The sequence below is a fragment of the Alligator mississippiensis genome, chromosome 2 (assembly GCF_030867095.1).
Source record: "Alligator mississippiensis isolate rAllMis1 chromosome 2, rAllMis1, whole genome shotgun sequence".
Taxonomy (NCBI): domain Eukaryota; kingdom Metazoa; phylum Chordata; order Crocodylia; family Alligatoridae; genus Alligator; species Alligator mississippiensis.
This window is the reverse complement of record NC_081825.1, coordinates 58,090,368-58,102,379: the sequence shown is the minus strand read 5'-3', so window position 1 is coordinate 58,102,379 and position 12,012 is coordinate 58,090,368. Positions and strand designations below refer to the sequence as shown.

The 12,012-nt window shown below is 41.0% G+C and overlaps 1 protein-coding gene across 2 annotated transcripts in view; it reads right to left on the bottom strand.

Moving 5' to 3' along the window:
- Window positions 1-2,141: 2,141 nt before the first annotated feature.
- DCUN1D4 (defective in cullin neddylation 1 domain containing 4) overlaps window positions 2,142-12,012 on the bottom strand; it is a 70,513-nt gene continuing 60,642 nt past the window's right edge. For both annotated transcript variants that reach the window (XM_006261250.4, XM_019481228.2), the window contains exons 9-11: window positions 9,935-10,039; window positions 6,919-7,021; window positions 2,142-6,790 (exon numbers count right to left, since the gene is read on the bottom strand). In XM_006261250.4, coding sequence (XP_006261312.1) covers window positions 6,735-6,790; window positions 6,919-7,021; window positions 9,935-10,039 — 264 coding nt within the window. In that variant the 3' untranslated portion in view covers window positions 2,142-6,734. The remainder of the gene's footprint in view (window positions 6,791-6,918; window positions 7,022-9,934; window positions 10,040-12,012) is intronic.

Here is a 12,012-nt window from a genome sequence, read left to right as displayed (position 1 = left end):
CAGGCTGACTGTAGGCTACCTCCAACAAATCCAAACTCAATCCTGGGGAACTATTATCCTCATCTACTGCTGCTCTCAATCACTCAGTCATTATCTATTAATCTTTTCCCTCTCTCATGGTTGCTTCTCTTAGAATTCTGTTCTTCATCCCCTGCTTTGTCCCTTTAAATTTTATTCAGGTGATTTAATCTGTTCTCTGAACAACAACTATACCATCTTTATCTGAATGATCAAAACACCTGTTTCTGTTCCAAGCGTCTGTTCAGGCTCAACCAACTTCCAGTCCCTAATAACACTCCCATTAAGCTCAATTTGGTAATACCTGAAGTTTTCTTTCTGCTTAAAAATAATTCTTTGCCCCACACTTCAGAAGCCTTTGCTTATGAAATCTATGCAGTCCTTTCATCCACTCTCTCCAAACCAGGCAGTTACCAAATCCAAGTGATCCTTCTTCTATACTAATCCATCTCCTTCTCTCTCCATTGACCATAACCTGACTCAGTTATCATAACAGCCCTCTTTCCTCACACATTCAAATTACTACACCTAAAATTATTTCTTTTTCTACCTTCCCTGATCATGTGAGCTTCAGGTTCCCTTTTAGTTCCCTTCCCTGGCTCTCATCAAACTACTTTTCCTCCAAGGTCCTGAACACTGTCCTTTGCTATGGCTTAAATCCCCCCCAACCATTTTATTCAATTTAAACCTTTCTTTATTTTTCTCGTGCATTTTCCCTTAATACTTGTGTTCCTCTGTACTACCCAAATTGATTAAAATAAACTCCCTTCCAATATAAGCAAAACCTCTTCCTCCTACTAGTTTATATTAAAACTTTTCATTATGACCAATTTTTATGTTATCTCCCAGATAATTATATAAAAACAGCTCTGTATCTGTATAATCAGTATAACAAAAGCAGTATAATTTATGTTTAGATAAACCTTAGGCTGCCATACACTGTTGATGTTGGATAAATACATTTTCCAACAAAGAGGCCCCATGAATTCTTGAACTGCTGTATGGATTCTTGACTGAAGACTTATCCAGGAGAACACTGAGGTGGTTTCTCTTTGTCAGCTGCAACATCACTTCCATTTTAGATTATTATTCCAGATGCTCCCTTTTCCAGACTTATTCTCTGGAACACATTTTAACAGTTTAAAATGAATTGCGTAAGAGTGACAGGAACAATATTTCATATAATACTAAAAGAGAATAGACCTCTAGGAGTTGTCTCAAATATTCTTTGTTCTCTCTGAACTGTTTTAGGTCTCTCTCCCTAACCCAAAAATAGATTTGCAATTCAACCACAATAGTGAAAGCAGACTTAAAAAAAAATAATAATAAAAAAATCACAGGCTCACATAAACACATATGGTGTACTCATATTTCTGCCATGTAAAACCTATTAAAATAAATCATTCCGTTAGGATTCTTGGACTCCATACTGCTAGAAATTTTAATTTATTTTTTCCTGCCTGTTCTTCATAATATAAATTGAGTGGCTCACTACAAGCCAAACATTTTACTTTAGAAGTTGTTCCTTTCAAAACGAGATAAAATGTAGTTATTTGAGGTTTCACACACTGCCTCAAATAAAATATTATTTACATTTATGAGTACTAGAGCTACCCTTTTTTCAACACGATGATGAAATTATTCAGGGAAATTCCATAAATAGCGTACATTTAAAGAGAGGTGAACAGTTTATAAAGATGCTTATTGTTCAGTTCCACTTGAAGAGATATATTTTGGAGTTCTTTGCAAAAAGAAAACTTCTAATTCCAATATATACACACCCCATTGTGAAACAAAGCATTTCCTAACAAATGTTAATAATAGCTTCCTTTATATTAAGAGAGTAAAAAGCACAAGATTGTACAAATGCCCCTTAGCAGAATACATTAGCACAGAAGTTCTGCAGTACTACAAAAGTAGCCAAAACACTAAAGTTTAACACAAATTTAAATAGCTAAAAAAACCAAAACCCAGCTTGGACTATATAGGCAAGTTCAACTACAACTAGTATTTTAAAAAGAACGAAGTCTCTTTTAAACAAGGTCAGTTCTGGGCCAGTACTTTGCACAGCAAGTTCAGAAGAAAGTCTGCTTTTTGAACTGCGAGCCACAGAAAAAATCAGGTTCTGAAACCAACACAAATACTGTTTATTTGTGGGATGCATTAACTCCAACATAACCTAAAAAACCAATGAGCTGAACTCAGGTTAAGTGGCATAACAGTACTTTAGTCAGACTGTGAGTCACAGGACTGTAGCACGCCACATGTATGTAATATGCAAATACCTAAGACATAAAAGCATTCACAGTTGTAGGTTAACTGTTGTCCCCGTAACAGCAGTGTCAGTAAAAACTATTTTGCAACAACACACGCACAACCCCCTCCCCTCCACACACAACACCCCAATTCAAATTTTGATCTGAATTAGACAACCAATGGTTGTGTTGGTAAATGAATTCTATACACTTATACAACAATATGAAAGGATAAAATATAAGGCTTATAAGAGGTATTTCTAGCAGGTATATTAAATCAGGGGCACAAGCTAACCTTTAAAGTTCTCATACTTAAGTTTCTTAAAATACTCATGAAATAAATGTGTTAAATTTGTGACCAAAGGTCAACAGAAATCTGTAAAAGCCCCAGCAAAACTAAGATACACCTCCATCCCATCCAAAATATGCCTGGAGAACATTAAATCAGCAGCCCCATTTGATTGTGCATTAGCATTTTTGAGAAAATAATGAAACACTTGAGTTTGTGATACAATAGTACAAATCTGTGGTTAATTGTTTAGACTCACAATGGGAGCTGCTACAAAAACTTATTCTTAATCAATTCTCATTGCTTACACTGTATTTTCATTTGGAATAGACTTGTTTTAAAATAGACAATAAAGGTAATACTGAGGAATAAACAGCACATCCCCATCTATTAGTATAGGATTGTTCTACTCTATTTGGCAGCAGAAAGAATTTGGTATAACTATAACCTAACAGTGTTCTCCTGAAACTAACATTCTTTATTCTTAATCTGTTAAATAAGGAACTTTAACAATGCCTATCATTAATCAAACTTAAATATTTTTGTGATACGAATCAATATAGTACCAGAACACTAATTTCCTCTCTTTACTTGCCACAGTTACACATAGGTCATTACATCTTCACTATAGGGACAAGTATTTTACACCAGAAGTATGTGCAAAGAATTTAAGATATGTTCCTGACTATTCTGTGTCTTTGATTTAACTTTTGGCCAAAAAATTGGTACATTTTCTGCATTTTCTATTAAAAAACAAGGGATATGACAAAGTGCTATTTTTTCTTAGAGGAAACTATGTACTTAATAGAAGGCAAAGTGAACAATTTTAAAAAGTTGTAATTTAAACGTAAAAAGTTGTTCCTCTAAGATACATTCAGCCTTGAAGTCCTCTGTTTATCCACAGACCAACTACAGGAAAGGCAGCAGAATGGCAAGCTGGGAAATTCCATTCAGTGTCAAGTCATTCAGCTTTGGGTTTCTACAATGTAAGTGCCAATAAAGGTGCGAATTATCTGCAAGTATGTTAGCGGTTTGCTTTATGACACCTGCATATTAGAAACTTGCTGAGGACCAAAAATACAATTTCATCTATTCAACAGAAAGGATAGGTAATTCTAGTCATCATTAATATGGTTCATATTTAAACCAATTCCCCCCTCCTTGCTCCCCCTCCATATGAATAGTTTTTAAATTAAATTTTAGATTCTGTTAAACAGTACAATCTGCAAAAGAACAGCAGGGTGATTTAAACACACAGATTTCTGTTGACCCTGTTTTGCCAGATATCTGTCGCATTATTGAAAGTTTCTTTGGCTCTTCCCTCCATTATTGGAAGCCAGGTTATTTGCAACATACAAAACTTTTTCTGTAACAAATCTTGTATTTTAGCATTAACTATACCACCCTTGCTAAAAGCTTGCCTGAAATTGTAACTAGCTTAGTATTTATGAACACTTACAGTAATTCACTTAAGTTTCTAGCAACCATGATACAGCCTAATTTTCCAAGTTATTTTTAGAGACCTAAACCAGTAGCTCCACAGATGTTTTCTCTATGGCTACACCTGTAGTAACATACACATTTACATTAGAAATCTTATTAAAAGCAGGTGTTTTAATAAGAGGCTTATTGTAAACAAATACCATACTCCATTTAATTATCATCAAGTGCAAACTAGCATCAAATATGGAATTCATATTATGTGTTTGCATACAAACAAGTAACAATTATGTATGCTTTGTCATTATGAAACCTTTGAGAGTCCTATTCGCTTTTATCCCATGGCAACCTAAATATGACTTTGGTGGGAAAAGGCAGTATTTTCATTTTACCATGATGTGATTTTAGATTTTGTATATGCACATATACTTTTAAATATATACATGACTTTTGTCTTTGGTGGTTGAATTTGGAAAAAACAGTTTTAAACACAAACCAATTACAAGTAGCAAAAGACCTTAGACTTTCTGGTCCAGCAGAGCAGCTTGGCGTGCTTTTGATTAATTAGGCTTCATCCCAAAGTTCTATCATTGACAGAGTCAGGAGTTTTGTCAGTGATTTCAATAACAGCAGAACTGGACCTTTAGTACAACTGAAAGTTTGGGATATTTTAACTGATCCTTATGGGCCAACATTTAATAGCACCAGATACTTCAACAATCTGTTTTTTAAATCAACATTGACATTACTTTACGAAGAAAGGTAAGGCAAAGACAACATGATAAAAGTAGAGAACTTAAGACACCACTCCACTCACTCATTTCCCCAAAGCAATGGCTATCACCTTCTTATGTAAATAATCAAATGAGTGAAAAAGGAAGGGGCTCTTAAAAAAAGGAATTACATTGTTAACTCTTAAATGCTGGTGTTTAATGTGCCCATTGCCTGCAACGGACATTCTGCCAGGAAAATCCAAACCCAGCATGAAAAAAGTAGTAACTTTTTATTATTTAGTGTAATTTTTAATTACTCAGTCACAGGAATTTATAGCATGGGAAAGACTAACTGAAGTTACAAACAAAAATCCAAACCTAGGTTAACTGTTGGTTAGGGATTATAGGTCTTAACTCCCCCACCACTAATTTTAAATAAAAGTTTAAATTTCTCTTTATGGCAACACAGTCCAAACAACCTTGGTAAAATCAAAACAAAAGAAATATGCCAAAGGCAATTTACAAAAGTCTAAAACCCATTTTTCAAAGGTACTTTAATTTGCTCACTTGTACCTACTAGAATCAAACTACTGCAGTTTTAACATTAAAAACCCCATACTTTCTTCGCCAAGTGGAAATTATCTCTGGCATGTACAACTATTACAGTTTTAATCATAATTTTTAAAAGACACCAATACTTCTCCTTTACTGAAGAAAAGTGATGTTTGGCATGTACCTGCAAAGTAAGTTTTAATAAAGCTTCTCTCAGAGACTGGCATCTTAAACAGTAACATTAAAACTTGCAATAGTTCCTCATGGTAATTATGTCCAAACAGTCTGTACATTTTTTTTCTGAATTCTACCTGATCAACACATCAAAGAGCTACTCAACACAGCTCACAAAGACACTCTCATGGACCCAGAGGGACAGACTTCCATCTTCAGCTCTCTCTGTGTAAAAATGAAGTTTATTTCCTACCTATGGGGACTTTTTACCATCTTGTACCATCTACACTTTTCCCAGAGCCTGACGAAGGGATTTTGATCCCAAAAGCTTACAGAAAAGGACAATTTTCTTGCCATTTTCCAGTTGGTCTAATAAAAGGTATCATTTTGGAACCAAGAGTTCTAGTTTTTTGTATGTCTTTTTGTCTCAGACCAACACGGCTACCAAGTACACCCCTGAAACATAGAAGATGCCAAATTTCAGCCGATTTTGGATTTTAAACTTCACTGCAGAACTACAAGGAAGTTTTTTTTACCTCCCTGCCTCCCATCTGACACCTTCAGGGAAGGAATTCTACCTGATCAACACATCAAAGAGCTACTCAACACAGCTCACAAAGACACTCTCATGGACCCAGAGGGACAAGCCTTCCATCTTCAGCTCCCTCCGTGCAAAAATGAAGTTTATTTCCTACCTATGGGGACTTTTTACCATCTTGTACCATCTATACTTTTCCCAGAGCCTGACGAAGGGACTTTGATACCGAAAGCTTGCAGAAAAGGACAATTTTCTTGCCATTTTCCAGGAGGTCTAATAAAAGGTATAATTTTGGAACCAAGAGTTTTAGTTTTTTGTATGTCTTTTCTGAAATGCTACATTTGAGACCAAAAGAAAAAAAAGATAAAATAAAAGTTACATATTCATTGAAGGTGACTAGAAATATGCCACAAAATTATTTTTACAATACATTTCTGCAGAAATAATCCCTAGGTGAAGCATTTTTATACACATATACAAAATTTAGACAGCAATATACACATAATCACAGTGAGGACGCTGGCAAGTTCACCAATTTGTAGTGTAAATACAAAATGCAAAGCAGCTTTCAAAGAGAACAATGCTACACAGCAAGCAGAGCTGGCCTGTTAAATAGCAAACACCGAAAGTTCCCTGCAAAAGGGATACAGTGCAAGAAAAGCAGCATGCACTTTGATACAAACAGCAGTTTATGGCTAATGGTTGACATAACTGTGGTAACAGTGACTCTTGAGCAGCTCTGCATAGTTAAATTCCTATGTCATCTGTTTTCCTTTATACCACTCCACAAATTCATCCAACAACACTGGCCCTGTAGAGAGATATCAAATTATTATATTTCATTATATTTTTCTCATCTTGAAAAATGAATTGAAGAATTAGGGTCATATGGAGAAAAAGAGAGGGAATTAAGAATACTTCTAAAGAAATAATACTTACAGGCTCCATCTTCATCATAATTACTGAGGTCAAGGTTAATTGTTCTGCTGAATTCTAGAACATTGCACCATTGGTCCTTGTTGATAACTTTGTATTTTGATTGCTGCTTGAGACAAGAAGCATAAATTATAAACAGGGATCCTGGTTTTCTCTGATAAAAAAATTGCAAATTCTATGGTAAAACCCCCAAAATTCACGATCAAAATGAAACAACACCATTATATATACATATATGTATCAATAGAACAAAATGTTTTATTGATGTTTACAATTTTAAAGCAATTTCAAGTCTACCAGTGCCTCAATCACTATAATAAATTCTACATACCTATAAATTTGGTATTAAATTTTGATTTTTTTATCATGGCAAATCAGAGTTCCTCCTGCTCCCTTAGCTCACAGAACACAGGTGCAGGCTCCTCATTCCCAAACCACAGCCCTCCAGCCCTGCTGGTGCCCCTCACTCCCAACCACAGCCACCTGGGCCCTTCTGGTGCCCCTCACCCCTCCAGCCCCCCAAGACCCTGCTGGTGCCTCTCACTGTCCCCCAACAGCCCCCTGCCCTGCTGGTACCCCTCACTCCCCAACCACAGCCCCCCTGACCCTGCTGGTGCCCTCACACCTTGCCCCCCCACAATCCCCTGGCCCTGCTGGTGCCCCTCACTCCACACCCACAGCCCCCTACCCCTCCTCCCCCCGCCCTGCCAGAGGGGGCCCCTAGCTGCCAGGGCTACGGGGTCAGGCTCCACAGCCCCCTACTCCCTGCAGCAGCACCCAAGCCCCGGCTGCCACCTGCATGAGGCAGCAGCCACTGCAACATCGCAGAGCATGGAGCCTGGCTCCCTCCTGCCATAGACAGCATGGCTAGAGCAGAACCCATGGTGGGGTGGGGGTAGGTGCAGGCTGCCCGCTGTGGGCTCGGGCAGGTGGGGCTGGCTCCCCTCAGCTGAGTGCACTCCAAAGGACAGGGCAGGGGGAACCCATGCCACCCAGACCTGTGCGTGGGTCAGGAGTCGGCTGCCCACTGCTGGGGCTCCCTGCCTTGCTGCCCTCCCCCAGGAACTCTGCAGCCCAGTGGGTGGGACCCAGTGTGGCAGGGCACAGCGGATCTGGGAAGGGAAGCTCAGTGCCACTGCAAACTCTGCACTGCCCTGGTGAGAAACCACCCTTCAGCAGCGAGGGGCACAACCCCACACTGCCACCCCTGCTGCTGCCAGGTGGGCACGGGATGCCTTGCCAGGGTGATACGGAGCTTGCAGCAGCAAGGAGCTTTTCTACCTGGCCCCACTCTGCCCTGCAGCACCAGGTCCCATTCACTGGGCTGCAGAGGCCCTGGGGGAGGGCAGCAGGGCAGGGAGGCTGAGCCTGGCTCCGTCCCACGCACAGAAATCTATGCCCGCCCCCCGCCCCCTCCCAGGTTTCTCTCTATGCCCCCCCACCCCCCAGAAGTGAGTGCAGCAGTAGAGAACCAGCCCCACCCCCACTTCACAGATGAGCCACCCATGGCCCCATCCCAATCCCCGCCAGGGCCCTGCAGCCGTGCATTCTGGCCTTGGGCCCCAAGCCTCAGGCACTGCCTAGCTGGGCAGCAGCCCCAGTCCTGCCCAACTCCCTCCCTCTCTATGGAGGTAGGCCTCAATCCCTTGCCACTCCCACCATATTTACCTATGGGAGTTGCCCTCTAGGATGCCTGGCAGCCATATGCATATACATGCACATGGCACTCCTCGCCTGACCACCCTCCTCCCACTCCCTCCAGCCCCTTGAAGGCTGGAACTCTGCCAGCCTGCAGAGAGCTCTTGGCAAAACTGCAAAATCCATGTTTCTCCATTAAAATGAAAAATCCGCATTTCTCTCAGGTAAAAGGGGAAATCCACAGTTTTTTTCCATTTTCCCATGGGAAACAAAACCTGGATCCCTGGCTATGCAACAAACTATGAAACAATTTAAGACTTAATACAATTCAAAATATGATAACGAACCTTGGATGAAGTTGAGGTTCACAGGAATCAAAACAGGAGTTAAATAAGCAAAATTGAGTACAATTTATTATTGCATAATATGTTTCTGTAATGATAAAGGATTTTGTAAAACCAAAGAAACAAATCAGTGAAATTTCCCATATTTACTCAATTCTAAAATGAGGTGTCATCACCCCTCCCCCCCAATTCATCAAGGGAGAAACAAAGCCTCGTCTTAGAATTACACTTCACAACTGAGAGCTGTGAGAAACAACTGTGCAGGAGCCCAGCTCCCAATTTCTCCTTCCCTGCCCTGCTCCTTTCTTTCCTACTCCTGCCATGGGGAAACAGCAGAAGGGAGAGAGGGAAAGGAAGCAGGGCAGAAGCCTGTGGGGTGCCAAGCAGGGTTCCCAGCACAGCTGCTTCCTGCAGTGTGGACAGGAACAACTCTGGGGCTCCCCATGTGCCCAGATCAGTAAGGAAAGCAGCTGGAGGAGGAAGTAAATGGTAGGATGGTAGTCACCAGGAGGGCAAGTGATATGGGGCAGGATGCTGGCTCCCCTACTCTGGCTTTCCCCCTGCCTGCCCCTGCTTTCCCTGCCTCCTACTCCTCTCCTCTGCTTCCCCCCCCCCCCCGCCCCCTTGCTTCTGCTTTTCCCACTGCATGCCCCACTGGTGCTGTTTCTTGATGCAGCAGTGTGGGGGACAAATTTAAGATGACCCCCCCCAATAATTAGATTCTAGATGTAGAAATTTATAACAAAAATTCAAAGTTACCTTAGCATTGAGTAAATATGGTAAGAAACAAGGAAAGAGTCACTCTGAACTCTATCCCATTTTAAATAAACCTCAGCAGCAAATGGCTTTTTAAGGACTGGATGTCAGATAGTAGTGCAAGGACCTGGGTATTGCACTTTAATGTTATGAAATTAACATTTAAAATTTGAATAGAAATCCTTTTATCTCAATCGTTCATTGATGGATGTCACTTCAATATTTAAATATTTCAAGATTAAAAAAATAAAAATTAGAATGGTTCAAACTTTGCATCATACCTCTAGGAACTGATGGAATACTGGAAAAAGAGGCCATGTTTTTCCTAACAGAAGCCCCAACATGCACTTGGCAGTATTTATGTCTAGGCTGCGCTGGTCCTTCTCCTATCAGATGGAAAGCAGACAAAGTAACAATGTAATCTCTGTATTTTTCATTAGCACCATACAGCTGAATTATCAGTTAATTCTCAGCACATTAAAAAAAGGAAGGACAAATAGTAGAATTGTTCTGTTGCGACTGTTAAGGTTTTCATCAATTAAAGGTAATAAGGCTTACTGTTGAAAACTGTAGTTACTGACCATGCTACACAAAGGTACTTTCCATACTAACTGTAGTTTTTAAAGGTTCTCGCCTGTAGACACAGAATAGTTTTAGGATGCAACCTAAAATCTTTCTGGAAGGCAGTGGTTCTTCATCTTCTATTCATGCTCTGCCTATGTCTTTCTGCTAACATTGCTATGTGAATGGTCAGAAAGGGATCTTTAGACATAAGGAACATCACATCTGTGTTCAGGTGATCTACAAGGTAATTTGTCCTGTATGCTGATTAAATTAGGCCCAGATTCAGTGAGCTATCAAGCAAACACAAGGAACACATGCAGTGAGAGGCAGTACATGAAGACTGTCCTACAGAACTCAGTTTTTCATTCCAGATGCAACAGTAATGTTAGCTTGGGGTAGTTACTTTTGAAATGGAAAACAATGCCTTTGTGTGTCATCTGTAACTGTAAGATTCATTACTGTTAATAAAGGAGTCAGTGAGGAACAAATTCACAAGAAAGGAAAAGTGCAAAACTTTACGTATTTAAATTTCTGTAAAAATATGCACAAATTATATTAAATCAAGCCATTTTATATCTTACTTTAGTTTTCCATTTTAGTGTGTGTGTATTCAAGTGAAACTTGTTAAATTCAAACACAAAAACTGGGAGGTAAAATCCCCTCAATTAAATTACTGCAATGACCTACCAATACTGAATATTAAAGAAGTTGCATAAGCAGACAGTGCCAAGAGTCCTTGACAAAAAGTCAAAGCCTGCCACTGCTTCTTCATAGAGCTTGTTCAACTCCTGTTTACACAGGACTATGTATAGCCATGTAGCCAAGCCCTCAATTATGTCCACATGGTCTCCTGTTTGCCAACCAGTTTGGTGTAGGCAAGTCCATAGTGAGAAAGGCAGTGCAGGAGGTATCACTGGCTAACAAGCAGATGCTGACAGCGTGCTTCGCCCACCTCATTAACCCAAGGGTGGTTGGCAGCAAGGGGAGGGTTCTGATGACTTAGTAGATGCTTCCCCAGCCAAGCATGCCAAGCTCATCTGCTGCAGCCCTCAGGCTCCCAAATCTTGCACCGCGCCAGGCCCTGGGCCTCAACTGACTGCAGAGTGCTGCACAAAGCATGTACAGGCATCCCGCATCTTACGTGCATTTAACTTGCGCAAATACAACTATATGCCGGGGGGGTGGGGGTTGGTTGAGTTTGCATGCGGCGCTGAAGCTTACCTGGAGGCCCAGCCACCACCACACTGCCAGGACTGACTGCCTCTGCCTCCAAAACCTCCCGCCACCCCCATGGAGCCATGCCCGGAGCTGTGTGGCTGGCCACCGGGCGTGGTGGTGGCCGGGCAGCACGCAGCCATCCCCACCACCACCCTGCGCCATGCCGCTGCTGCCAGCGGCACAGCTCTAAGCACAGTTCCGTGGTGGCGGTGGGAGGTTTTGTAGGCAGAGGCAGTCACTGCTGGCATGGTAATATGCGATTTCACTATACGCAATTTTCGCCTTTACGCGCTGCCTTTAGAACGTAACCCCCATGTAAGATGCGGGATGCCTGTACACACCTGGCCCTTGGCTGGCACTGTACCACAGAGCTCTGAAGTTCCCTTTGCTTTAGGAGAGGGACTGATCAGTCTCCCCCTTTGACACAGATATGGCATTTACTAATTGTAAAAGCTGAGCGCAGATTCTGACATACCCACACGTGAGTGCAACCACCCACAAGTTCTTGCTGTGCACCCTCGCTTAGCTTGTTGATAATGCCAGAAATGGTGATACAACAGGAACAGATATTTCTATA